Genomic DNA, 27,124 nt, shown 5'->3' on the forward strand with positions numbered 1-27,124 from the left:
CACACCTTCCACCCTGTGGCAGGGACATGTAAATGGAGGGTGGTCCTTTGCCATCGTCTTCTCCATATAGATCCCACCAGGCTCGTTAGAAATACCCAGACAGAAGAGAGCTGAGGAAAGGGGGTGAGCGGGACAGAGACCAGCTTTTCCTCTAGTTTCTCTCCCATGTATCGTCTCCCGCCCCCGTGTTTACACTGATTAACTACACAGATGCAGGGCAGGGTCAGGCTTAAAATCACTTTAAGAAAAGAACCAGTTTTCTTCCCCTAGGTGAGCACCAAAACCTGAGAGAATACAACCCACAAAGGTTTTTTTAAATATGGTACTTTTCCATGTTTTGGCTGTTTCTGTTTCATGCTCATAGGCTAGCGGAGAAGCTGGGGTGGGCAGGTTCACTTTTGTTTCTGGTCAGTTTTCATGTACTAAAAACAATATCCAGTACTTAAGGAGAGTCTTAATCAGAGGGGTTGGAAGCACTTTAGAAAGAGGGCGAGAATCATTTGCTGCATTTTACACATGGGGAAACTGAGGCACAAGCCACAAACTAACTTGCCCAATATCACAGGCTTTGAGTTAGTAGCAGAACCAAGCACAGAACCCAGCTTTTCCCCTCCATGTTGCTCCTGGGCCAGGCTGCCTTAGGCTAGCAAAACATTGCAGTGTTGGGGTTGAGAAATTGGCAGGGCGAATGCTTTGTGCCCAACAGAAATCTGTTCCTTGGCCGTGAACGGGGCGATGAGTGGAACTATTTCTTTAGGTGAACCCTTGTTCTGAGTAGCCCAGCTGCAGAACTAACTTGCCTGGCTGGGTCCCTTTAACACAGGAATTCCAGGCAACCTTGTGAAGAGCCCTTCCCACTGCTGCTGGCCTGCCCACTCCCCTGGCCCTATCTAGCCAGCCGATTGCAGGCAGGGCTCATGGAGAATGATTTACCAGCACCCTAGCCTGCTCCTGGCGCCTCTTATCAAAAGTCTCTCTGCAGACCTTTGAGACTGATCTCACCGTGCAGAGACCAGCTCCCCACACCTGATTCCAAGCTCCCTCAGCGCTGGTGAAAAATGCTCTCCTTTGAGTTCCTGGCCTCCTGGCTCCCTGGCTTGGCCTGGGGTTCCTCCCTGATGGACTCTCTCTTGCAAGGTGAGGCTAGAGCCCTTTACTGGGTTCCCGCTCTGGTCTCTTTGGCTTCCCCATGACCCACCCGGCTCTTTTCTCCCCTGCAGGGCTAATAGGAGCTTGTGCCGTGTCTGTCCTCTGCAGCCTGGTGAAGATTTATCTCTACATCCAGTGTCTGAAGTAAGTGGGGGAGGAATCGCTTGTCCCAACAAAAATGATTCCCTGAGCAGCTTTGATTTCCTCCAAGCACTTTCTCCCTGCCCCCAGGTCCCACCGCCCTGTGGGTTCACTTGAGATGGGCACCCGAGCTGCTTGAGTGCTACGTGGTGAAGAACGGACTCTGACGCCTGGCATTAAAACCCAGGCGGGTCGCAGCATCCTGGCCTGCAGCGTGACCGTACCGGGCTGTCTGGAATGGCTGGTTCTGTCCCCTGCTGGGCTCCTGCCAGTCCCCTGGTATCGGAGCTGCCCCTGGGCCTGGTGGAGGAAAATCTGTTTGAGTCTCTAGCTCTTTTTCCTTGGGCAGAGCCTTGGATCTGATTGCAAAGATTTACTGGCATCTGGGGCTAGACTGCCTCCTGGCCCTCCCCCCCCCCCCCGCCCCCACGCACGCTGTTTACTAGCCTATAACACAAGGGCGTGATATACTTCATGCCTTGTGTAGGCCCAGCTCACTGCACACATCCCTCCATTCTCTCCCCGCCTCCCCACCCCCAAGATCCCTGTGTGCTGCCCCCTCATCCTCTTCTACTACAGGGACTCCCTGCAATCCCCCCACTCCTCCCTCATGCCAGGGGCACAGGGTGTCCCCCTCCCCCATAAAATTGTCTCTCTTTCTGCCCTGCATGCCAGCGGCTCTCTGTACCTACATTCCCTCTCCCCCATACCCACGGCTCTGTGGGCTTCCCTTCCGCCCCCCTCCAGCCCATTATTAATTCTGGGGGTCGGCACATTAGCCTCTATGGGGAGGATGGGCAGAGCTGGGGTGGGGTGGTGTGACACTGGATGGTATTAAGGGCTGCCCCCAATCAGCTCTTTGATCTGCAGAGGATTGCAGGCCTGGCTGAAGCTGCTGGCTCTGCAAACCACGTGCCAGGGTCTCCATGTGCCTCCCCCTTTTGTTTTTTCTGACCCCTCCCCCGCCCATCAGTAGGATTCTGCCCAGTGATGCCTAGAACATTCCCTGGCTTTTTGGAATTGATCAGACAGGGCATTCCAAAGTTATCGCGTTACAGACATGCATTCAGGGCCCCTCTTGGCTTGGCCAACGTGTCAGATCAGGCGTATCCCAAAGGATCGGCTCCCTGGCTGGCCCCGCAGTCCTCAGGCTGGCTCTGGGGGCCAGCAGGGCCAGATACTAATTACACTTGGGGGCGGGGAAGATGGCAAAAAAGAAGTCTTTGTGCCCCACCCCGCAATGCACAGGCCACTCTTAAGGTTGCCAATTTTGGCTGGCTTTTTTCCTGGAAGTTTCATCGCATGAAATGAATCCTGGAGGGTGGGCAACCTCTGCTGGTCGAGCTGCTCAGCCCTCTCTGCGAGGACACACTCGCGCCCCTGTGGCTGGGAATTGGGTGTCTCTAGGTGGCTGTGGGGGTGCGCCCCAGAGCCCTTGCCTGCAGCACAGGGAGGAGAAAGCACCAAGCTACCCCTGCACGAAGGGGCTGTTCTGGAGCAGCTGCAGCCTATTCAACGCAGCCCCAGCTGCTTCTTGAAGGAGTCTCTTCCCTTTCGCCTTGCTCCAGCCTAGGGACACCTGCCTCCCCACCCCAGTGCTGCTCAGGGCAGGCCTGCCGCCTCAAAAGCCAAAGGGGAACACCCCCTTCCCTGGCCCTGAACCCACCACCAGAGTGGATCCGCTCTCCCCTCTGGCCAGAGCCCAGGAGATGACCTGTGAGGAACAGCTGCTGGGGAGGGGGGCTGAGACAGGGGACCTGGCGTAGCTTAAAGAGCGCTGGGCTGGACAGTGAAGAGATGGGTGGGTAGTTTTGGTGGGGGAAGCGTCTGGAACTGGGTTTCTTCAGGGTTATTATTTACTTTGCGGCTGAGGGGGCCTCTTGTGTGGCCAGAATTCGAGAGTCGCTGCCCGTGAGGTGGAGCCAACCTTGGGCAGCTTTGTGTGCCTGGATCTCTTGGGTCAGACCCGAAGACCCACGAGCCCAGCTGCTCTGTGAAGATCCCCTGCTCCTCGTTCATAAGTGTATGGCTGAGGCCTGGTGTCTTTGACTCGAGCTCCTCCCCCCAGAACCGGCTGCATCTCGCTGGGGCAGGATGCGCATAGCTGGCCTTTATGCATAAACTAGAGCAGACACGTGACACTTCGGGATCCTGAGCTGCTATGGTAGTTATTATTGGCTGCCTTGGATGGAGGACTTGGGGAGCAGGGGGAAGCCTCCAGGCAGGAGAGGGGCCTGGATGGACCGAAGGAGAAAGCAAGAAAAGCTGCTCTTGGTTGGAGTGATGGGGGGGAGTGGGACGGCCCCTTGGGGCTTGACCCTGCAGATGCTCTGTTTCCACTGAAGCCAATGGACGTTCCCACACTCTGGCACTGCACGGAGGGGCGAGTTACAAGAACCTGGCTACAGGGGGTGAAGGTGGTTGAAGGTTAGCAGCCTGGGACCTGGACTTCCCCTAATGCAGCAGAAGGGAGGGATTCCCCCACGGACTGATCCTGAGCCAGCTGTGTCCTGAGCCTGTCTCTCTCTGTTCCCAGTGACCCGGACAGGCAGAAGGAGGAGGAGACCATCCGCTCCCAGTGGTCCGTACTGGATCACATCCACTTCTTTCTACTGACGTTGATCTTCACGGTGGTTGGGTATCGCGTGGCTGCTTTGGTGGTGCTGGAGTTTTCCCTCAGGGCTGTGTCTATGCTGCTGTCCCTGAATAAGGTGAGGAGTCGTCTCTGGGTAAGGGCCTGTGTAATAATCGCCTGATCCTCTCTGTAGTCGTGTATGAGCCATCGTTGGGACTGGACCAGGAGGGTGGATTCCTGATGCATAGTCTAGTGCACTGTAGTAATAACTTCCAGCTCTTACAGGGCACTTTTCTTCAGTAGATCTCAAAATGCTTAATAAAGGAGGTTTGTGTCATTTATCCCCATTTTACAGAAGGGGAAACCGAGGCACAGAGTGGGGTAGGGACTTGCCCAAGGTCACACAGAGCCAGGAATAGAACCCAGGTCTCATGAGTCCCAGTTTAGTTCTCTATTCACTAGGCCACACTGTGCGTGGTTCTCCAACTTCCATTTGCCTGTAATATTCCTGCCCCAGGAAGCGTCCAGCCCTAGCTGATGACCTGATTACGGGTGGAGTCTATGAACACCCTGCGACTGGCCTGAGGGAGGTGCTGCAAAGCAGTCCCTTCCAGAGCTGACTCTGATTCCTTCTCCAGACCTTGCTGCTCTGAGGACCAAGAGACTAGAGCCAGGAGTCAAACGTTGATCGGCTGAGTGGCAGCCTAGGACAGTGCTTTTCAAACTGCAGGTCTCGACCCAGGAATGGAAGGCGCTGGGTCGCGGCGGCTCTGGTCAGCACCGTCGACCGGGTCGTTAAAAGTCCCGTCGGCAGTGCTGCCGGCTAAGGGAGGCTAGTCCCTACTTGTTCTGACACCGCGCTGCACCCCGGAAGTGGCCAGCAGCAGGTCCGGCTCCTAGGCGGGGGGGCACGGGGCTCCATGCGCTGCCCCTGCCTCGAGCACTGGCTCCAACTGGCCAATGGTAGCTGGTGGGGACGGTGCCTGCTGCTGGCTGCTTCCGGGGCACAGTGCGGTCCGCAGTGCCAGGAGAGGCAGGAAGCCTGCCTCTGCACCCCAGATGCACCACTGACCGGGAGCCCACACTCAAACCTGGAGCCCCCTCCTGCACCCCAATCCCCTCATCCCTGGCCCCAGCCCAGAGCCCTGACCCCCTCCCACACCCCGACCCCCAGCCCTGTGCCCCTCCAAACCTAGAGACCCCCTCCTGCACCCCAAACCCCTCATCCTTGGCCCCAGCCCAGAGCCCTGACCCCCTCCCACACCCAAAACCCCTCATCCCCAGCTCCAATTTTCTTCAACTGGGTTGACAGAAAAAAAGTTTGAAAACCACTGGTCCAGGGTACCAGCCACTGGCCCACCCTTCCTGGGCAGAGTCAGATGACACATGATTAGAAGCAAGTGTAGGCTCAGAGGTTTTGCACACCAGACCGTCCCTTGTCTGGGCTGCTGTGGGATGGGAGAACCTACCAGGGTCTGCAGCTCATGAAACCTCAAGGCAGGGGTCTATAGAGTCCTAACGTATGGCCCCAGGCCACAAGGGGGTGGGGGTGGAGGGCAGGCGAGGGGATGTTATGCCGGACATTAGACGGCAACAGAGAACAAAGGCGCCGCCTGCATTGGGGCAGTCCCTTAGCTAAGGCGGGGGGAGGTGGATCTGAAGGAGCAGGGTTCTAGTCCCCGTGCTGCACCATGTGCACCATACTCGGCCGTCTTGTTACACCACCATTATCTTGGCTGTGGTGTAACATTACCGGCCCCACGTTGGCGGCTGCTCTCTGATGTCTTGAGTGGTTTCCATTTGCTGTGCTGGGGAATTAGACCAGCCACTGAATCCTAGCCTCCATCTCGAGGAACACGTCCCGCTGTCCTACGGGCATGTAGCGAGCGTGCTGCATCTCCAGTGCTCTGCTTCCGCAGGGGGCGCACAGCAGCCAGTTGTACCTGCTGTGCCAGTACTCCCTGGGGTGCGGCATCTCCTGCAGCCTCAGCTACCTCCTGGAGGGGGCTCCCCACCGCAGCTGCAACCTGGCCCTCAGCTTGGGCCTCGCCGGCCTGATCACCTGCTACGTCTGGAGGCTGGCCCGGCACGTCTGCACCATGTACGAGCTCCACAGCAAGGAGCGCTACTGCGGAGTCTGCATCTTCCTGCTGACCACCTGGCACGGCATCCCCACTCTGCTCTGCAACGCCCTCAAGATCACCTTCGTGGTGGCTGACCTGGCCGCTGTCGCACTGATCAACAGGGATTTCCTCACCACCTCGGAGGCCATACGCTTCTGGACGCCGCTCACCATCTGCTACACCCTGCTGGTCATCTACATGCAAGGTGAGGTCCCCGTGGCCACTAGGAAACCAGCTGAGCTCCTTCCTGGCCAGAAGGCTCCCAAGGGCCCTCAGTTTTTTTGGCAAGGGGATTTGTTTTGCGCACTTCCAGGCATGACGGAGGAACCCCCTGGTCTTATTCATGGGAACTAACTGTTCATAATGGGATCTTTAAAACGGAGAGCTCCCAATGAGCAAGTCATAGAATATCAGGGTTGGAAGGGACCTCAGGAGGTCATCTAGTCCAACCCCCTGCTCAAAGCAGGACCGATCCCCAATTAAATCATCCCAGACAGGGCTTTGTCAAGCCTGACCTTAAAAACTTCTAGGGAAGGAGATTCCACCACCGCCCTAGATAACGCATTCCAGTGTTTCACCACCCTCCTCGTGAAAAAGTTTTTCCTAATATCCAACCTAAATCTCTCCCACTGTAACTTGAGACCATTACTCCTTGTTCTGTCATCTGCTACCACTGAGAACAGTCTAGAGCCATCCTCTTTGGAACCCCCTTTCAGGTAGTTGAAAGCAGCCATCAAATCCCCCCTCATTCTTCTCTTCCGCAGACTAAACAATCCCACTTCCCTCAGCCTCTCCTCATAAGTCATGTGTTCCAGTCCCCTAATCATTTTTGTTGCCCTCCACTGGACTTTTTCCAATTTTTCCACATCCTTCTTGTAGTGTGGGGCCCAAAACTGGACACAGTACTCCAGATGAGGCCTCACCAATGTCGAATAGAGGGGAACGATCACGTCCCTCGATCTGCTGGCAATGCCCCTACTTATACATCCCAAAATGCAATTGGCCTTCTTGGCAACAAGGGCACACTGTTGACTCATATCCAACTTCTTGTCCATTGTAACCCCTAGGTCCTTTTCTGCAGAACTGCTGCCTAGCCATTCGGTCCCTAGGCTGTAGCGGTGCATTGGATTCTTCCATCCTAAATGCAGGACTCTACACTTGTCCTTGTTGAACCTCATCAAATTTCTTTTGGCCCAATCCTCCAATTTGTCTAGGTCCCTCGGTATCCTATCCCTACCCTCCAGCGTATCTACCACTCCTCCCAGTTTAGTGTCATCTGCAAACTTGCTGAGAGTGCAATCCACACCATCCTCCAGATCATTTATGAAGATATTGAACGAAACCGGCCCCAGGACCAACCCCTGGGGCACTCCACTTGATACCGGCTGCCAACTAGACATGGAGCCATTGATCACTACCCATTGAGCCCAACAATCTAGCCAGCTTTCTATCCACCTTATAGTCCATTCATCCAGCCCATACTTCTTTAACTTGCTGGCAAGAATACTGTGGGAAACTGTGTTAAAAGCTTTGCTAAAGTCAAGGAACAACACGTCCACTGCTTTCCCCTCATCCACAGAGCCAGTTATCTCGTCATAGAAGGCAACTAGATTAGTCAGACATGACTTGCCCTTGGTGAATCCATGCTGACTGTTCCTAATCACTTTCCTCTCCTCTAAGTGCTTCAGAACTGATTCCTTGAGGACCTGCTCCATGATTTTTCCAGGGACTGAGGTGAGGCTGACTGGCCTGTAGTTCCCAGGATCCTCCTCCTTCCCTTTTTTAAAGATGGTCACTACATTAGCCTTTTTCCAGTCATCTGGGACCTCCCCCGATCACCATGAGTTTTCAAAGATAATGGCCAATGGCTCTGCAATCACATCCGCCAACTCCTTTAGCACTCTTGGATGCAACGCATCCAGCCCCATGGACTTGTGCTCGTCCAGCTTTTCTAAATAGTCCCGAACCACTTCTTTCTCCACAGGGGGCTGGTCACCTCCTCCCCATGCTGTGCTGCCCAGTGCAGTAGTCTGGGAGCTGACCTTGTTCGTAAAGACAGAGGCAAAAAAAGCATTGAGTACATTAGCTTTTTCCACATCCTCTGTCGCTAGGTTGCCTCCCTCATTCAGTAAGGGGCCCACACTTTCCTTGACTTTCTTCTTGTTGCTAACATACCTGAAGAAACCCTTCTTGTTACTCTTAACATCTCTTGCTAGCTGCAACTCCAGGTGTGATTTGGCCTTCCTGATTTCACTCCTGCATGCCCGAGCAATATTTTTATACTCATCCCTGGTCATTTGTCCAATTTTCCACTTCTTGTAAGCTTCTTTTTTGTATTTAAGAGCAGCAAGGATTTCACTGTTAAGCCAAACTGGTCGCCTGCCATATTTACTATTCTTTCTACACATCGGGATGGTTTGTCCCTGTAACCTCAATAAGGATTATTTAAAATACAGCAAGCTCTCCTGGACTCCTTTCCTCCTCATGTTATTCTCCCAGGGGATCTTGCCCATCAGTTCCCTGAGGGAGTCAAAGTCTGCTTTTCTGAAGTCCAGGGTCTGTATTCTGCTGCTCTCCTTTCTTCCTTGTGTTAGGATCCTGAACTCGACCATTTCATGGTCACTGCCTGCCAGGTTCCCATCCACTTTTGCTTCCCCTACTAATTCTTCCCGGTTTGTGAGCAGCAGGTCAAGAAAAGCTCTGCCCCTAGTTGGTTCCTCCAGCACTTGCACCAGGAAATTGTCCCCTACATTTTCCAAAAACTTCCTGGATTGCCTGTGCACCGCTGTATTGCTCTCCCAGCAGATATCAGGGTGATTGATGTCTCCCATGAGAACCAGGGCCTGCGATCTAGTAACTTCTGCGAGTTGCCGGAAGAAAGCCTCGTCCACCTCATCCCCCTGGTCCGGTGGTCTGTAGCAGACTCCCACCACGACATCACCCTTGTTGCTCACACTTCTAAACTTAATCCAGAGACTCTCAGGTTTTTCTGCAGTTTCATACTAGAGCTCTGAGCAGTCATACTGCTCTCTTACATACAGTGCAACTCCCCCACCTTTTCTGTCCTGCCTGTCCTTCCTGAACAGTTTATATCCATCCATGACAATGCTCCAGTCATGTGAGTTATCCCACCAAGTCTCTGTTATTCCAATCACCTCATAATTCCTTGACTGTGCCAGGACTTCCAGTTCTCCCTGCTTGTTTCCCAGGCTTCGTGCATTTGTATATAGGCACTTGAGGTAACCTGCTGATTGCCCCTCTTTCTCAGTATGAGGCAGGAGCCTGTCACGTGCTCCTGCTCGTGCCTCCTCCCGGTATCCCACTTACCTCAGGGCTTTGGTCTCCTTCCCCCGGTGAACCTAGTTTTAAAGCCCTCCTCACTAGTCCAGCTGTTGGATGCAGGACAAGGGGTCAAGCTGGCCACAAGGGTATGATCAGCCAATGGGAGCTTGTTCTGATGATGTGGCGCTTCTGTTTTGCCCTTTGTTGGTGGAGCGAGCGTGGTGGGCGTGAATGTCTGGACCCAGAATGGGACCGAATTCTCTCCTGCTGCTTGTGTAGTTTCTGTAGCGCTCAGGCATGTTTCTCTCTCATTCTTAACCTCAGCATTTAGCTTTGCCCTTGCAATGAAGCACAGTCCCGGGAACTGTTCCCACCACCTTGATCCACAGATTATAAATCCAGAAGGGACCACTGTGATCCTCTCTTCTGACCTCCTGCATAGCACAGGTCGTAGAAATCCAATGCCTACAGTCCATTCTCCGATTTCTGCCAAGGGCAGAGATCTGGACTGTCCTGGGCAGCAGCTCAGGAGCATGGCTTCCTGCAGCCCCTCCCTGGGGACAGAACAGATGCCAGTTTTTCTCTCCCTGCAATGTGGCTGCAAAGCTCCTTGTGTCACAAAGGGTGCGTCTATGCTGGAGCCGCAGGGGCAGTTTCCACCTTAGGTAGAGAGACGGGCATGAGATGTGGCCAAGCTCGCATACAAAACCAGCAGCGGAGCTGTGGCGGTGATGGACTAGTCACCCTGAGAACGTTCCTGCCTGGGACCCTCGGTACATACTTCAGGTGTCTAGCCCAGCCCACCACTCGTGCCACTGCAGCTACTTTTCTGTTCTTAGCACGCTAGTTTGACCAAAGCTAGTGCAGATGTGACTGCCCGAGCTGGGAGTTACACCTCCAGCCTAGCTGTACCCAATGTCTTCGGAAGGGACCATTTCTAAGCCATTTTCCTGGCCATAGCAGCCACATGGCGTGGCTGAAGCTGCTGCCCAAGCCCAAAGGGAGGGTAGGAAATGGTTCATGCCATGACTGTGGGATGGCTTTGTTCCTGGCAGAGGAGCAGAGGCATAACCCCAGCGAGCAGATGGTCTATCAGACGGTGTTTGTGAGGATGGGAGGCCTCCTCATCCTCCTAATGACAGTGGGCCGGTGGATGGACATCATGAACATCTTCATCTCACTGGTGGGTGAGATCTGGTGCCTGGTTCGGGCAGGGATCATGCTGGACATCTGCCGGGCTCAGGTGAGACTGCCCACTGTGACAGGGTCAGGCCAGATGGCTACAGGAAAGTGATAGAAGGCAGATATATTAGCCCCAGGTTAAGTAGGTCCCTTTTCCCTGGTTAAGGTAACAGGGAAGGTTCCAGAACAATCGGGAAGCTTCTGGAAACAAGACAGGCTGATTAGAACACCTGCAGCGAATCAATTAAGACAGGCTAATCAGGGCGCCTGGGTTTAAAAAGGAGCTCACTTCAGTTTGTGGCGCGCATGTGAGGAGCTGGGAGCAAGAGGCACTAGGAGCTGAGAGTGAGAACGTGGACTGTTGGAGGACTGAGGAGTACAAGCATCATCAGACACTAGGAGGAAGGTCCTGTGGTGAGGATAAAGAAGGTTTTGGGAGGAGGCCATGGGGAAGTAGCCCAGGGAGTTGTAGCTGTCGCACAGGGCCCTGGGCTGGAACCCGGAGTAGAGGGCAGGCCCGGGTTCCCCCCAAACCTCCCAACTCCTGGTCAGACACAGGAGGAGTTGACCTGGGTGGGGGAGGAATTGTGGGAGTGCGGGGAGAGGAGAAGTATGTTAAGCACAGCGGGTCAACAGGAACGCGGATGGGTAGCTAAGGAGTTGCCACAGACGCAGGAGGATGAAGCCAGCCACCAGTTGCAATGGAGCAAATGAGAACATCCTGTGCACAGCGCCAGGGCCCAGTTCTCTGGGGTGGAATGACTCTGACGCCAGCAGAGACCTGGGCCCCGAGTGTCGGAGGGAGACAGGTAGCAGCTCCTCAGGGCACTCCTGTCTGGGGAGTGGGCCAAGGCTGTGCAGCCCAGTGAGAGCCCAAGAGAGCTCCTGTGTCCTCTTGGCTATGGGACCCAGGTAGCTGCCCGTTGTCTTATCCCTGATGCTCCTCGGGCAGGCTGTGGGTGCAGGTTCTTGGCCGGAGAGTCTGTTCACTGTCTAATATTTGTGTGGTGGTCGGGGATGGGGTTTTCCTTCTCTGCAGGATTTTTCTCAAAGGTTCCCAGAACCCGGTTCCAGTTCCAGGCAGCCCCAGCCTAGGCCTGAGGCCCTTGGCAGAAAATCCAGCTCAGTGACCAAGTCCTCAAGTGGAGGGGCCAGAGCCGAGAGGTGAGGAAGGGGCTTCCGTGTTCCAGCGATGGCAAGAAAGGCAAAGCCCCAGCAATCAGGACTGAAATGTGACGTTTTAAGCTTCAGGCCGTGCCAACTGAAGCGGCTTAATTCACATGCCATATGTGCTCCAGATACCAACCAGATTCGGGGGCGATCTGCTGAGGACATGATCAAATGGACGGTTGTTAACCTGGGATGGTGCAAACTACCTAGATGGCTCTTTGCTCTCCGCACCCCAAACACACTGTGGTTGGTCGATGTGCCCCAGTCCCTGAATGGGGAGGCCCCCAGTCGCCCTCCGCATCGCATACTGGCGAATGGGAAACTGTTCCCCCACCGCCCCTGGTGTTTAAAGGTTTCACTTTCCCTGCTGGCTCTTTCCAGATCGGCTCTAGCCTGCCCCACCCAGAACTCTCGTCTGCTAGTGATCCCAGCCTCTCCAGGTGCCTGAGCTTGCCGCGCTCGTCTCAGGAGCCAGCTGTCCCTGGATCAACCCCAAAGCCAAGTTTCTTGTCCATTGAACCGGTGCATGAGGCCAGTGATGGAGGTGGGTGGAGGGGAAGAGGCCATGGTGGACAGGAGGGCTAGGAGGAGCTTGGTCCAAGCCAGACCCGGCTGCTGCCATCTGATTTTTTGGTGGCCAGCTGGATCTAGGCACAGGTGTCCCTATTGCCTGACACACGATCCCCATCGGCCCCCTGCTCAGCAGCCGCTAGCGAGTGAATGGGCATGGACCTTGCTCTCCTCCTGGAGGCTGTCCCTTCAAGTCAAGGCTGAGGCCCCTCGGCAGGGTAGCAGGGGAGACAAGTTGGGGGATGGAGGTCCAGGTCCAGGCCTAGGCCTGTTAATTCAGCACCTACACACTCATTGTAAAGAATTCACTTCTAATTCATTGCCAAGGGAATACCTCTCCACACTGGGTGTTGATGCAGGTGGGGGCTCCCTCTCATCTCACAGCAGCAGGCCAGCCCTCCCCGCCATGTGTACCTCCTCAGCATCCCTCTGCACCAGGGGCTGGGGTGTCACTCAGTACCCCTAAGCATCTAACTGTCCTTGGGGGCGCAGAGCCGTTCCACAGGGGCTCTGAAGGGGATGAGCCTGCAGCTGGGCTGGATGTTTGGATAGCACGGGCTGGCTCAGCTGGACTGGATCTCTGAATTCTGCCTTCGGGTGAGACTGGAGCTGACCTTGAAATTCAGCAGCCCATGAGGGGACTGTCCAGACCTGCTGCTCCAGGCTTGTCTCATCCCCCTTGGCCATGTGTTTGCTCTGTCCCATTCAGGCTCTGTCTGACCTTGCACTAGCCTCTCCTTCAGAACCCTTGGCCCACCTCCTCCAGCGCGGTGATTGCAATGAGCGACTGGGCTGGGCTCCAGACACGTCCCATCATGAGACGTGAGGAGCCGTGCGCATCCACTTCCGGTCTAGTGAGTTAGGCGGAAGAGGGGAATCTGTGGACGCTTGTGCTGTCAGTTGTATGACCATACGTGAGAATAAAGTGTATAAAACACACTGGGCTGGAGGGTGGGTGGCAAGAGCCCCTTCACCTTTCATTACTGCGCTTCTGACTGTTTATCATTGTCCTCTGTGGGTCCTGACCTGATCAGTGACAAGCGAGGTGCCAGGAAATGTTTGGAGCTATGTGGCCTGATGTGCTTCAATCTTCTTTTTCCCCTCCCCTCCCCCTGCCCCCCGTCAGCCTGCCCCTGACGTGCCCTCCTCTGATCAGCATTTGTATCTCACTAGCTTTGGCCTATCCAGCCAAGTAAGATCATGGGTGAAGGTTACATCACGGGCCAGTCCAACCTGCCAGTTCTTGGGCTCCTACCTTCCACATCAGTCATGGGTCCTGCAGAACCATTTCCACTCCTACCATGGACCCTGCTGCCACCTGGTATAAACCAGGACCGGAGAGGGGAATGGACTCTCGTAGCAGGCAGCTGAGTAGCCAGTGCTAGCAAGCCTGGCCTGACTGATGGGTCTCATGGTGCACTGCCTGCCTCGGTGAGATGGGGGCTCCAGGCCATGTGGGGGTTGTGAAATTTTGTGGGTGCTGAAGGGCTCCTGCTCCCTGGCTGAAAGGGCTATGGTGATTTTATTTTAACTCAAGCCAGCATGATTTGCTCATTTTACACGCACATGCCCTGCCCCAGTTCAAAGCCTGGCCGCATCATGTTTCTCCAGCAGGGACCAAGTAACAGGGAGATTTTGGCCCTAAAACCTTCCGGCTGGGATCTCAGTGCTCTTCACCAGCCCATGGGAGGGGGGTGGTACTGGCCTCGTTGCAGGTGGGAACACTGAGGCACACAGAGTGTGTGACCTTACCAAGAGTCGGGGGCAGAGCTTGGAACTGGACTCTGGGCTCCTGCCTCCTAAGATTTTACCTTAGCCCCGTGCCCCCCTTCCTGTTCCCGGAAGGGTACAGTCACAATGCCTAAGGAAGCATGGGTCAATTCAAGGGCCTGAGCTGCGAGGCATAGCCCCACGCAGCCTCCCGAGCCTGTAAAATCCAGGGTAAAAACTTACCTCCCCCTCTGTTCAATGCACCATTCACAGTTGCTAAGTTAGGCTGCATGCAGGACCAGCCACGGCGGGGTCGCACGACGCGTGGCCCATGTACCCGCAGAATCACAACTCGCATTTTACAGCTGGGGCAGCAGCTTGCCCCAGGCCGCACAAGGCAAAGGAAGCAGTGAAACCCAGAGGCCTGTTACAGAATTTAGCTGCAGGACCATCTTCCCCTTCAAAGCCCCCTTCTCCTGGAACAACTTGCCCTGATGTGGATCCATGCCCTGCCGACGGCTCTGCACCCCCAGTGCCCTCCCTCCCCCTTTGTGCTCGTGGCCAGGTAGAAGGAGGAGAGGGAGGATGACCATGGGCAGAGGCAGATGTGCCCAGCAGGGGGTAGCAGAAAAGACTGAGTGGAGTTGAGGAGGGGGAGCCGTAGCCAGGGGGCTTGTAACAGGGAGGGGAGCTTGTGGATTGTAAAGTGCTATCACCCCATGGTATCAGCACCTCCCCAGTCACTACTGCATCCCCCTGGCCCACTTCCTGCAGCCACCCAGCTACTGAGGCCCCCATCAGTGACTGCATCTCTGATGGGCATCCCACTTCCAGTGGGGTTCTGAGCACTGGCTGGCCAGGAGGCAGCCCCTGGCTCTGATTGCTGGGATCAGCTGGTTCTCCAGCAAATGCAGAGCAGGGATATAGGCGGCCACAGCGTGTCACTGTTTGCTATCCCAGCAAAGGGCTGAGTCAGCAGCTGCTGGCTGGGAATGAACCTGGGCGCGACCAGAACTGAACTGGATTTGCTGTCGAGTGTCCTTCTGCACCAAGGTGCCTGATGCCAATGCAGAGTGGCAGTGCAGGCCCTGGGGGCTCTCAGACAGGTCTATGGTGCTGTCAGCCCAGCCCACCTCTGCTGCTGATCCCCCTCGGCCTGCGTCAGCTTGTCGCATCAGCCCCTCTGACAGCAGCATCTGGCCAGCGGCAGAGGGGGTGGGCTGAGGATCCTCCTCATCATGATGAAAAGCAGCATTTGCAACGATGCCCACTCAGCCTCCGAAAGCCATTGGGGAAGGGGGGCGCCTTGGGAAATTCAGGAATCGTGCCCAGCTCTCTTCCTGGGCACTGACAGCTCTCCCCATGTCCCCCGGGGGCTGGCAGGAATCCCTGCTCGAACGCCGAAGAGCAGGCATCCCAGGCTCTCCTCCAGGGCCTGTACCTGCCTGCTGCAGAACAGCGCCCTGCCAGCGTAATGCTGATGGCAACATTCCTTCACCAGCCCGCACCCTGCCTGGACTTGTGCCTACACACAAAGGCGCAGGCTGGTGGATGAAAGGCCTTAAAGGAGGCTACTGTCATTATGACGGAAATGGCTTCGCTTTTATGTTCTTGTCAACATTTGACTTTATATCCCCTGCCAGCTCACAGGGCAATACTAGTCCAGTGCACATGCACGGCATCTTGCATCTTTATCCCTGTCTTACTGATGGGGAAATTGAGGCACAAAGCAATGACATGACTTGCCCAAGTTCACACAAGGAGCCTGTGGCATAGCTGGGGAAAGAATCCAGGTCTCCTATATGCCAGTCTGCTGTTCTGACTCCTAGACTGACTGGTAACATGCAATGTCTTTTTTCTAACATACCTGGACTGAGGAGGTGTGATTGGATCTGGACCAGACTCCAGGAGCAGTCTAACACTGAATCAGGGTGAGGGGGTTGCATTTGGATCCAAAGAAGCCAAAAATCTTCCAAGCTCATCTCATGAAATTTCAGCCCAGACAGGCAGAAAATGTCATAAGAGACACTGAAGTCAATATTGCAAGATTTGTGCCACCCTGAATGGTGGGGCTCTTGGGAGATACACTGTCCTACTGGGATTTCTGCCATCTTGGGCCAAAGGCACCGAGAACGACAGCACCTGACCTGTAGCTGTAAAACAGACCCCTTCTGCTTCTGGGTCAAACCTGAATGCAACGCCATAGGTTCAGATCCCGGGACTTGATTCCATAAGCTCCAGCATACCCTGACACACCAAGTGGTTTGGCGTGGAGTTTCCAGTCCATTACGGCTTTTTTAAAGGCAAGATTAGAGATATTTGGTAACCCATTGTCCCTTTAAGAATTGCAAGGGTCATGTGATTGCCAGGAGTAGACACATGACCCTTTGAGGCCCATAAAAATGAGACCCTGAGCAGCTACTTTAAGAGGACTGGTGGGTCCTGCAGTGTAGAAAAGACTGCAATTGCTCTGGTGTAGAGGGGTAAGAAATGTTGCTTTACTTATCAGCATGGTTAGTGGAGATTGATGAAAAATGGGGGATGGATAAGTTTGCTTTGTGGCAGGAAGTTGAATACCAAAAATTATGGCCAAAATCCAAAATATTTTGGTTTTTAGAAATGTTGCCCCATGGCTGTTGTAGGTCAAGTGCCTAATGCTCCTATTTGCCTCTATACACTAGGTTCCCTGGTTGGACTGTGTTTCCCATGCTACACCCTGGCCTCCCCTCTTGGAGAGGTCATCTAGTGTGTCATGGGGAGTCCCTGGCTGGTCCCTGGTGCATCATGGGAGATGTAGTTCATCCAGGAGCCTGGCCCATAGTGGAGAATGGAGATATGAGGCAACTGAACTACAAGTCCCATGAGGCACTAGCACTGCCCAATTGAAATGTTTCTGGGTTTGTCCAAAATATTTTGGTAGTGGGGTGGTCAGTTTTTGTTTTTTTCCAAAAGCAAATCAATTTTTTCTGTGGAAAACAGACACCTTTTGTGAAAAATTTGTTTGTTGAAATAACCATTTTGGTGGTGTAATTTTCAAAAAGCCCGAATGGTTGGTTCTCGATATACGTTCCCCATAAGCAAAAGTGATATACCAGCTGTTTAGTATGTAAGTAGCTATTGTCCAAAGTGTCTGGTTGAGCCAATCTCTGTTTTAATATAGTACCAGATGGGAGGATTAAACAGAATCAGACTTGAAAGCTATTCATGTCTAAAACCAGAGATGGACCCCAAACCAAAACATCAGTTCACAACAGTGACAGAGCTCGGCGGGCAACGGTTCTCTGTTCTTTGCAAACAACTCTCACCTCAGACCTGACCAACTCACTACACCAAACACATGTCCTGCAGGGTATTTATCCAAAGGGTAACATGTAAGGTGTCTACAGAAAGCTTGTAATTTAGCAAGACTCAGGATCATTGAGAAATGTGTGTATGGGTAACACTCAAGAAATAATGTAACAATGTTGAAAGTCTGCTTTATGGTCTTGGATGTAAAAGTTAGTCACCAAGGGTTAATGTTTCGTGATGATGCTCCATTCAAGCAGGAGGGAGCTCCACCCTTGCTGGTTAGCTGGTGATGTAATGCAAAGCTCTGATGTCTATAATTGCTCCATCCCAAGGCCATCCAAGAACTGCAAACAATCACAATCACTTGGAGCCACTCCCACAGGAGTTTCAGAGTAGCAGCCGTGTTAGTCTGTATTCGCAAAAAGAAAAGGAGGACTTGTGGCACCTTCGAGACTAACCAATTTATTTGAGCATAAACTTTCGTGAGCTACAGCTCACTTCATCAGATGCATTCAGTGGAAAATACAGTGGGGAGATTACAACAGGCAGGGGATCGCCCAGTCTTGGAAAGAACCAAAAGACTTAACCCAGAGTTGGGAGAGGTCCTCTATCTCTGGTCACTGAGGAGACATCTGGAGGAGAGTGGGTTTGGATTCTGGGTCCTGTAAAGCCAACCAGCTGGTTCAGCAACAGACTGAACTTTGGGGTTTGGGAGGAACCTACTTTATTAGTGAGCGTTGGCCCTAGTTTGTGTCTTCTGACTTTGTTTTGTATCATAACTACTTGTTTCCAGGTGAAATCTCTCGTCACTTTTAAATAAAACTACTTCAGTTTTATTGGAAGTCCTCGCAAGTCCTGGGTGTTATACAGGAGCGGTGGTTTAAGGTAAAACCGTTGTATGCTGCTCCTTGGGGGCAGAGGATATGGGAGTTCTGTGAGTAGCCAGTGTCAGGGGCTGGCTCTCACAGGGGAATGTTTCAAAGGGACTTGGAGACTAGGCTGAACCCATCGTTAACCTGCAAGGCAAAGACAGGGCTGGTGTAGCCCAGAGGGGAGTGCGTGAGTGGCTAACAGCTAGCCACCAAGAGCAAGGCTGCCTCTCTTGCAGTTCTGGGGACCCTGAGAACTGTCACAGGCTCGGTACGCTGGAAGGATGGCCCTTGTGGGTCAGGAACTAGCCTGGGACTTAAGACGTGGTGTGACAGTGCCCCCCCATAAGGCTTTATGGAAATATACTTAAGAATGTATATATAACATAACTAGAATGTGTTTTATGCTACATATGCCATGTAACATATCTCTGTAAAGGTTATGATCTACTGATTCTATTAATCCTATTTGTGTGTATGTATCATTTTTGTATTCGAAGTTATGGATATTGGCTGCCCACTTGTTTGATTCTGAGTAGGTTTTAGTGAAGCCGTTGGTCAGCTTCCTGAGAAAAGGCTATTCTCAGTAAGTGCCCATCAAGAAGCGCTTAAACCAACAATAAACTTGGAGACACCAATCCACATCTGGGCTTTCCCAGGAATGTGGCTTGGCTGGTAAGGAACTCAGTCACGCATGGACATGTGACTTGCCCAAGTGACTCCAAAACTCCATTTTGCAGCTGGACTTTGCATAGGAGAGAGCAGGGGGTCTCCACCCACAAGAGAGTCTATTTAAACCCCTGGGAGACCCCTCCATTTTGTCTTCAGCTGGCTAAAGAGAGAGTCTCTCCATCCCCAAAGATACCTGAAAGAAACTGGAACAAAGAACAGTAACTACAGGGGGTGTGAGTGAGTGCTGGACCCAGACTAGAAGGAGACTAGTCTGTAAAAGAAAACTGACTGGAACTGGTGAGGTTTTTATCTGTATTCAGTATGATTACCGTACTAGACATAGACTGGTGTGTTTTATTTTATTTTGCTTGGTAATTCACTTTGTTCTGTCTGTTACTACTTGGAACCACTTAAATCCTACTTTCTGTATTTAATAAAATCACTTTTTACTTCTTAATTAACCCAGAGTATGTATTAATACTGGGGGGGGGGCCACAAACAGCTGTGCATACCTCTCTATCAGTGTTATAGAGGGCAAACAATTCATGCGTTTACCTTGTATAAGCTTTATACGGGGTAAAACGGATTTATTTAGGGTTTGGACCCCATTGGGAGTTAGGCATCTGAGTGTCAAGGACAGGAATACTTCCTACGTTTCTTTCAATTACGCCTACAGCTGTTAAGGGATGTGGTTCAGACCTGGGTCTGGGTTTGCAGCAGGCTAGTGAGTCTGGCTCAAACCAGGCAGGGCACTGAAGTCCTAAGCTGATAGGACAGGAAAGCAGGAGCAGAAGTAGTCTTGGCACATCAGTTGGCAGCCTCCAAAGGGGTTTCTGTGATCCAACCTGTCACACATGGGTTAAAGTCTCTGCTCTGCCACAGACTTCCTGTGTGAGGAAGTCACATAGCCTCCCTGTGCCTCAGTTTCCCATCTGTACAATGGAGATAATAGCTTTGCCCTGCCTCTCAGGGGGTGTGAGAATAAACCCATTAAATATGGTGAGTGGCTCCACGTAAGTACTGGAGATAGACAGGGTGGGGATGTTTCAGGAGCCTCCCCTTTGGCTTTGGTGTTAGGACAGGCCTATTTTCTGATTCTAGTTCTGGTTTGGGTGTGGCCAAAATGTCACCTGGTCCCTCCTAGCAGCTGGAGATTCTCCCTAGATCACCCAGCAGCCTCCCCCCGTACTGGAAGGTAGCCAGGCTCAGTGGCTGATGCTAGCTGGCCAGAGCCTATCCAGTGTGTTACCTTGGCCCCAGTGTCCCTGGGGCTGAGCGGGACCCTCTCTGGGAAGGGCTTGGACAGTTTCTCGGGAGCTTCACTCTGGCCCAAACACAAACAAGGTGACCTGCAGGATGGAACAATGTCCAGCGCTGTTCTAACCCCTCTCCCCTCCCCGCCAGCTCCGCTTCCTGCCCAGATGGGGGTGAGCAGCTGCTGTGCGCGGTTCGCCCAACCACTTCCTAACGGGTCTCTCTTGAACCCCATGTGGCATCGGTCCCATCACAGCCCAGGGCCACCCAGCTCAGCAAAACGAACCATTTGGTTGGTCTGCGCTCAAACCCAGAGAGCTGCTGGTGAGAGCGGAGAGCCAAGGGGACCCCAGGGGCGCAGACGAGGGACGCACATTACACACAGGAAGCAAAGAGCTCTAACGACTGCCTTCTATTAAAGGGAACATGACTGACTCCACCCAGCAGCTGTGCAGGGCTAAGGAATACAACCTTCTGCAGCACCCCTTCCCCTCCCTTTGCACCTGGGTCTGCAGAGGCCCTGCCAGGCAAGAGGCTGCCAGCTCACAAATGTGGCCTAGCTCTTAGGCGTAGGGATTTCTGGGTTCAACGTCCAGTTCTGCTGTGTGATTTCACCTCTCTTCTTCCCCTCCTGCCCTTTCTCTATGTAGACGATGAGGGCTCTGGGGAACCAGCCTCTTGCTATGTGTCAGGGCGGTGCCTGGCACAATGGGGTCCCAGTCTCAGATAGGGATGCTCTATTTGTGATACAAATTAATAATAAGAGTCTCTCTGTCTATCACTGACTCTGCCACTAACCTTTTCTGTGGCCTCTGGGTAAGTTCATTTAGCCTCTTTGCCTGAGTTTCCCCATCTGAAAAACAGTGATAGGTCTTGTCTCGCAGGTCCACTGAGGACTTTGTCATTTGTGTTTTCCAGAGAGTTTTAAGGATGAAAAGCATTATGTGCACCACTACTGCAGTGCAGCCAGCTCTGGAGCGGGGGGAACAGGGTGGCTAACAGAGCACAGTAACACTACAAACATGTAAGACAGGAACTTGCCCTTCATGTAAGCTCTAATGCATGACAAGAAGGCATGGGTCATCGTCTGTCCATAGGAGCTGAGGGCTTCACAATCTTTAGTGCATTTATCCTCTCACATCCCTGTGCAGCCGGGCAGGGCTATTATCTACGCAGTGGGGATGAGGACCTGAGGCCCAGACCGGCTACATGACTTGCCCAAGGGCACACAGGATGTCTGTGTCAGAACAGGAGCACTACTACAGCCTAGGACCATCCTTCCTCCCAGTCAACTCATTCTCCCCAAAACCACAGAGGCCAGCAATCTTTTTGGTGGTGACTTTTACCCCAAAAAAGCCCAAGACAAGTTAGTCAAACTCTTTTGAAACACCAAAGAAGGCAGCAAAGGTACAGGGTTAGGCCTCAGGACTCCTGGGTTCTCTTTGTGGGTCTGCCATTGACTCTCTGTGTGACCTTGAGCAAATCACTTAACAGCTGGGGGCCTCAGCTGCTGCATTCATAGGGAGGCGATAATACTTGTCCTCCTGTGAGATCCGTAGCTGGATTGCGCTGGAGAAGTGCTAAGGACTTGACTCTGGCTGGATCCCTAGACAGCAGGTCAGGTTAGTTCCTGTTTTCAGGGGCCCACGTGTTTCCTGTGCCCCTGAGCATGACCTCTCGGCTTCCCAAGCCAAGAGCAGGGAGCAGATGCAGACACCACAGCCCTTTCCTCTGGTGCAATAAAAGCTTTGGCATGGGTGCAAGTAAACACCACTCCCATAGCGGCAGTGCAGGAAGCGCCTACTCTTGTAGCCACTTACCAGACGTGCCACTGAGTTTATTTGCAGAAGGCTCTGAAATGGAAACATAGTAAACCACCAGCGCGGTGACTGGTGCTGTGGAAACAGATTTATGCCTGGGACGGCTTGGGCTCCTGGAGTCAGTTTTATTATTATTAATAATAAACAACCCTTCCCCTCGTATAGATCTCAAAGCACTTTACAAAGGAGGTCAGGATCCTTATCCCATTATACAGATGGGGAAACTGAGGCACAGAGGGGCAGTGACTTGCCCAAGGTCACCCAGCAGGCCAGTGGCAGAGGTGGGACTAAAATCCAGCTCTTCTGAGTCCCAAGGCAGTGCTCAAACCACTAGCACACACAGTCACGGTCTAAAAAGTTTTAAATCTATGAGAGCACTTTTTCAAATGTAAGATGAGCTTCGCAGCTAATAACCTGATTCCAGCAGTCGGAGCTTTACAAAAACCACTATGTACCAGGAGAGCTGGCTCTGCTGTGTTTTCATCCCTCATGGTGTTGGCATAACTGTTAAATAAAAGCCTCCTGCAGAAACCCAAGACAACCTGACTCCTCAACAGTACAACACTTAACACCAAGACCACAAGAAGGGAGATGGTAAAGATTGCTTGATTTGGGATCAAGGCACCAAGAGGATGAGACATAAAGCCTGGGCTAGGAATAGCAGTTGAGAGAGAAGGAATTGAGCTGTGCCTGCAGTATCCTCAAAAGCCTCGATACAGAGACACGCTTCACTCGGGAAATGTCAGCTTGCCCTGGGCAATCCAAGAGTGCAGACTCATTCACGTGCTATTGGATGGTGCATGTAGCCATAGCAGACTTATTCAGGATAGTTGGAAATAGCAGCTTTGGGTCACACAGAGTCCATCCTAGCACGCCTCATCATGCAATGTGATGTTGGTGAACACAGGCCTCCTCTGATGTAAGGGGCGTTGGGACTGTGAAATGCACATGGTGTGATCACGGCACCTGCTGGTGGAGGCCCATTGGTGTAGAAAGATGGTGGGAGAAGCCTACAATCTGGCAAGTTACTGCATAAAAAAAAGTAGTTCTTACTCCAGTGATGTGTTCCTTGCATATATTCGGGTGCATAACTCCCTGTTTTATTTCTGTGAGCCCTGCAGAAGCCAACACACCCCTACTGTTACTCACACCTTGTCAACCGTCTGAAATGGGCCACTCTCATTACCACTTCAAAAGTTATTTTTCCTCCCTTGGTATCCTGCTGTCAATTGAATTGTCTTGTTAGACTGAGCTCACACTTGGTAAGGCAACTCACATCTTTTCATCTATTTATACCTGCTCCCGTATTTTCCATTCCATGCATCTGATGAAGTGGGTTCTGGCCCACGAAAGCTTATGCCCAAATAAATTTGTTAGTCTCTAAGGCACCACAAAGACTCCTTGTTGTTTTTGCTGAAACAGACTAACGCAGCTGCCCCTCTGAAACCTGTCAGTGCTGGGAAAGTGGCCTTTCTATGCACCAGCCAATTGTTTATTCAGTTCCTATAATTTACACTGGTGCTAACATGGTGTTAATGGGATTGCGGGGGTGTCACTGTTGTAGATTACACCCTCATGCATCCACTGTGTCCTGTGTTTGTTGATTAGCATCCTCAGCTGCAGCCAGTCCACTCACTGCAATGGCTAGTCTCAAAGCTACTGTACACCAGAAATCAGGGATCAAAGACCTGGGAAAATTCTAGGAAAGCAAATCCATGCTCAGCAGCAGCATTTGTGAAGCAGGTAGTAAAGATACTGCATTACCACTGTATGGGAGTGGGACAGAGGAGTGAAATAAGCCAGCAAATGAAGGAGCAAAATACTAAGTTGTCAGGGAGAATCATACCCAAGGGGGGATGGAGACCCTGTAATTGCAACAGTGGAAATACCAGTAGGCCCGGATGTTGTGCCGCCCTCCAAAGCAGGAACGTACAGAAACCAGCCCTTTCTGCCATGTGTAATCCATGCTAACAGAGTGGTTGTTCTCCCCTCTCTAGTGGTTGGTCGATGCAGCGATGTTTATGGGTCTGCTACTGCCCCCTGAGCTAAAGGGCCTGTTCCTTTTAGCTCAAGCAGCAGTAAAGGTTCGTGGTTTGAAATATCGGGCTCTCTGCAGGGCTAGGGAACCCTGTGGGGAGGGTTCTCTGGTCTGTGCCATGCAGGAAGTCAGACGAGAGAATCGAATGGTTCTTTCCGGCCTTGAAATCTGTGAATCTAGAACAGGATGTCCTGGGTTCACAACCTGCAGATGACCTGAGTGTGGGGGAGGGAGCAGTGCAGGTTTCACTCCATGTCCCTGAGCCAGCCAGCCATGCAGGGAGGTGCTGTGTACTGCATCGTACTGTTGCTCTGAAAAGGATATGGGCTCACTGCCCACCAGTGCTTGCTAATGGCTCTGTCAATGCAGGGAGCCTGGCCAGAACCTCTCCACTTAGCAGATCTTCCTCCTAGAGCTATGCCAGGAAAGCCTCCTGCTGCATGGATGTCTGGGGAGAGGGAGATTGCACAGGCCTGCACCTTCCTCTGAGCATCTCAGACCTTGCTTTGCATCTCAGCAGAAATACGGTACCTCCATAGCACAGCGCTGCCCTGTGCTAAGGCAGTGGCTTGGAGGGCGAGTGCCCCCTCTTGACCTTCTGCTTCACACAGATTCTCCTTTGACATTTCCCATCCAAGCGCTGGCCCTGTTTAGTACAGGAGATCCAGTGGCCTCACGGCACCACCTACCCGTGATAAGAGGTGGGGAAAACTCTTCAACCAAAACTTTCAGCCAAAAGTGCAGATTTGGTGACACCAAAACACTTAAATTCACATCCGTTTTGACTGGGGGGGGGGGGAAGACACATCCCCAAATTCCAGAATCAATCAGAATTTAAATTTTTCAATTCAAAATGATGGTTTCAAAATGTTCATTGTTTCTTTAAAGTTTAAAAACCGCTCAGCAAAACATTTTGTTCAACTCAAAACTTTTTTTTTTTTTTAAAACACTTTTAGACTTGCCAAAAAAGTCTAAATTTTTCTTTGTTTTTGAATAGCCAGTGAACCAAGAAGTCCGTTACTTTCCCAGTCTGACCTGCAGTGCCTAGTTTCCTTATGGGCTCTGGACCTGCCCCTTCTCCATCCCTTCAGAACCAAATCTTTGGAGGTTTAGCAAGCTTCCCCTGACCTCATCACTGTCACCAGAGACAAGAATCAAGAGCCCCGTGGGAACTGGCTGCTCCCAACCAGACAGAGCTGATTCTGGCCACCAGAGCCATAGAGGTGACTAATCTAGTGTCAACAGCTGACACAGTTCAGCTCCCCTCGAGCTGCATCCTGTCAAAACCACAGCAAAGAAAACCAACCAGGAGACGCTGCAGGAACAATGCAAAGGGGGGAGGGGGAGCCATGCTGGGTCCAGTTCAGTTACCACAGTGTAAACTGACAGCCAGGGAGACTGCTCTGAGCTGGCCCCAGCAGGTGTGAGAGCAGATTAGGGTGCACTGTACACAGCTCACCAGGGGATTTGTCAGGAGACCAAAGGTTTTGGCAGTGTCATAACTCCACTTCATGAACACTGCCACAAACGGGAGGGCAGCCCCTTCACAAACGTGCTCGAGGACAGGGAGGCTTGTTCCTGGTTGTGGTTTGGAACCTCTGTTATATGCCATCATGTGCCAGCAATGCCCCTCTGCCATGTACATTGGTCAAACTGGACAGTCTCTACATAAAAGAATAAATGGACACAAATCAGATGTCAAGAATTATAACATTCATAAACCAGTCGGAGAACACTTCAATCTCTCTGGTCACGCGATTACAGACATGAAAGTTGTGATATTACAACAAAAAAACTTCAAAACCAGACTCCAGCGAGAGACTGCTGAATTGGAATTCATTTGCAAATTGGATACAATTAACTTAGGCTTGAATAGAGACTGGGAGTGGCTAAGTCATTATGCAAGGTAACCTATTTCCCCTTGTTTTTTCCTACCCCCCCCCCCCGAGACGTTCTTGTTAAACCCTGGATTTGTGCTGGAAATGGCCCACCTTGATTATCATACACCTTGTAAGGAGAGTAATCACTTTAGATAAACTATTACCAGCAGGAGAGTGGGGTGGGGGGGGAGAGAAAACCTTTTGTAGTGGTAAACACCCATTTTTTCCATGCTTTGTGGGTATAAAAAGATCTTCTATACTTTCCACAGTATGCATCCAATGAAGTGAGCTGTAGCTCACGAAAGCTTATGCTCAAATAAATTGGTTAGTCTCTAAGGTGCCACAAGTCCTCCTTTTCTCTTTGCGAATACAGACTAACACGGCTGTTACTCTGACATCTGTTTGTGGATTGGCTGCATTAGTACGTGCAGCCGCCTTAGTTCTATCTACCTGAGGTCCTGACCCCCCCTTGCCATGGATCTGAGTGCCACAGTCTGCAATGGATGTAGCCTGTGAGGCAGGGCGCGACTATTATCCCCAGAGGGGAACTGAGGCCCACAGATTAAGTGAGTTGCCCAGGATCATACAGGAAGTCTGTGGCAAAGCAGGGAACTAAACCTGTTGTGACCACTGACCCATCCTTCCTCTGACATTAACCAGCAATCTGAGAAGTGGTGTTATAACAGCCAAAAGCCTAGTCCAGACCTCAGCCCTTATGAAGCTGAGCTGCTCGTGAATGAAGCCAGGGTCCATTCACTGAATACGAAGAATAAACCTACATGTAGCTCAGCTGTCTCCTTTGCTGGGCACAGGCCGAGCCAGGGGAGCTGTAGAAACAACACTTCATGATCCTGTATTTCAAGGCACGATCTATGGCCTCTCTTTTCCCATTGTTAATTCCGTCACCCCCCACTCAACTACACCCACTCCTAGCTCACTTCATTTACTGCAGTTACTGCTGGGGCAGCATCCAGTGGTCAGGAGAGAAAAGGGAAACCTAGATGACTCTTCATTTCCTTTGCAGCAAGAAATCCAGCACCTCTAGCTTGACTTGGCTTCTGCAGATCATGCCTGCAGCTAACGCTGCCGGGCCCTACGCTGATGCATGTCTCCAAGGGTTCCATGTGTAACGCCTGCTTTCCTTGTGTCCCTCACGCGTACAAACACAGCCCTGCCACGTTCACAGCCCCTGCCTACCCCCATCCTCTGCCTCCTCGTCAGGGATCTTTCCTCTTGGAAGAGCGGGCTGGGGTGCCATGGTCTTCGACAGGGAGGCAGGGCAGGGAACAGCGTGTTTTCCTGCCAGAAGCATAATCTCCTTGGCCGGATGACAGAGCTCCTACCCCAGACTCACCTCACTACACTGGGGTAGCTTCAGCTCCCTCTCAAGCATGTTCATCC

The 27,124-nt window shown here is 52.3% G+C and overlaps 1 protein-coding gene across 3 annotated transcripts; it reads left to right on the forward strand.

Moving 5' to 3' along the window:
* Positions 1–13,908, forward strand: TMEM82 (transmembrane protein 82). Of its 3 annotated transcripts, none has more exons than XM_043531872.1 (7): positions 1–270; positions 983–1,137; positions 1,221–1,293; positions 3,827–4,001; positions 5,785–6,193; positions 10,326–10,513; positions 11,492–13,908. In XM_043531872.1, the coding sequence occupies exons 2-7, from the start codon at positions 1,059–1,061 to the stop codon at positions 11,618–11,620; spliced, it is 1,053 nt and encodes a 350-aa protein (XP_043387807.1). In that variant the 5' UTR covers positions 1–270; positions 983–1,058; the 3' UTR covers positions 11,621–13,908. The 3 variants fall into 3 exon arrangements, with proteins under 3 accessions (XP_043387807.1, XP_027676413.1, XP_043387808.1); XM_027820612.3 differs by having other exon boundaries at positions 246–322; XM_043531873.1 differs by lacking the exon at positions 1–270 and adding an exon at positions 276–307.
* Positions 13,909–27,124: the final 13,216 nt, after the last annotated feature.

Source organism: Chelonia mydas, chromosome 18, assembly GCF_015237465.2.
Source record: "Chelonia mydas isolate rCheMyd1 chromosome 18, rCheMyd1.pri.v2, whole genome shotgun sequence".
Taxonomy (NCBI): Eukaryota; Metazoa; Chordata; order Testudines; family Cheloniidae; genus Chelonia; species Chelonia mydas.

Excerpts from the sequence above, each read along its gene's own strand:
- TMEM82 (XM_043531872.1), top strand. The coding sequence starts at position 1,059 with ATGCTCTCCTTTGAGTTCCTGGCCTCCTGGCTCCCTGGCTTGGCCTGG. Across the intron at positions 1,294-3,826 it reads CTCTACATCCAGTGTCTGAA|TGACCCGGACAGGCAGAAGG; the intron begins GTAAGTGGGGGA and ends CTCTGTTCCCAG. Across the intron at positions 4,002-5,784 it reads TGCTGCTGTCCCTGAATAAG|GGGGCGCACAGCAGCCAGTT; the intron begins GTGAGGAGTCGT and ends CTGCTTCCGCAG.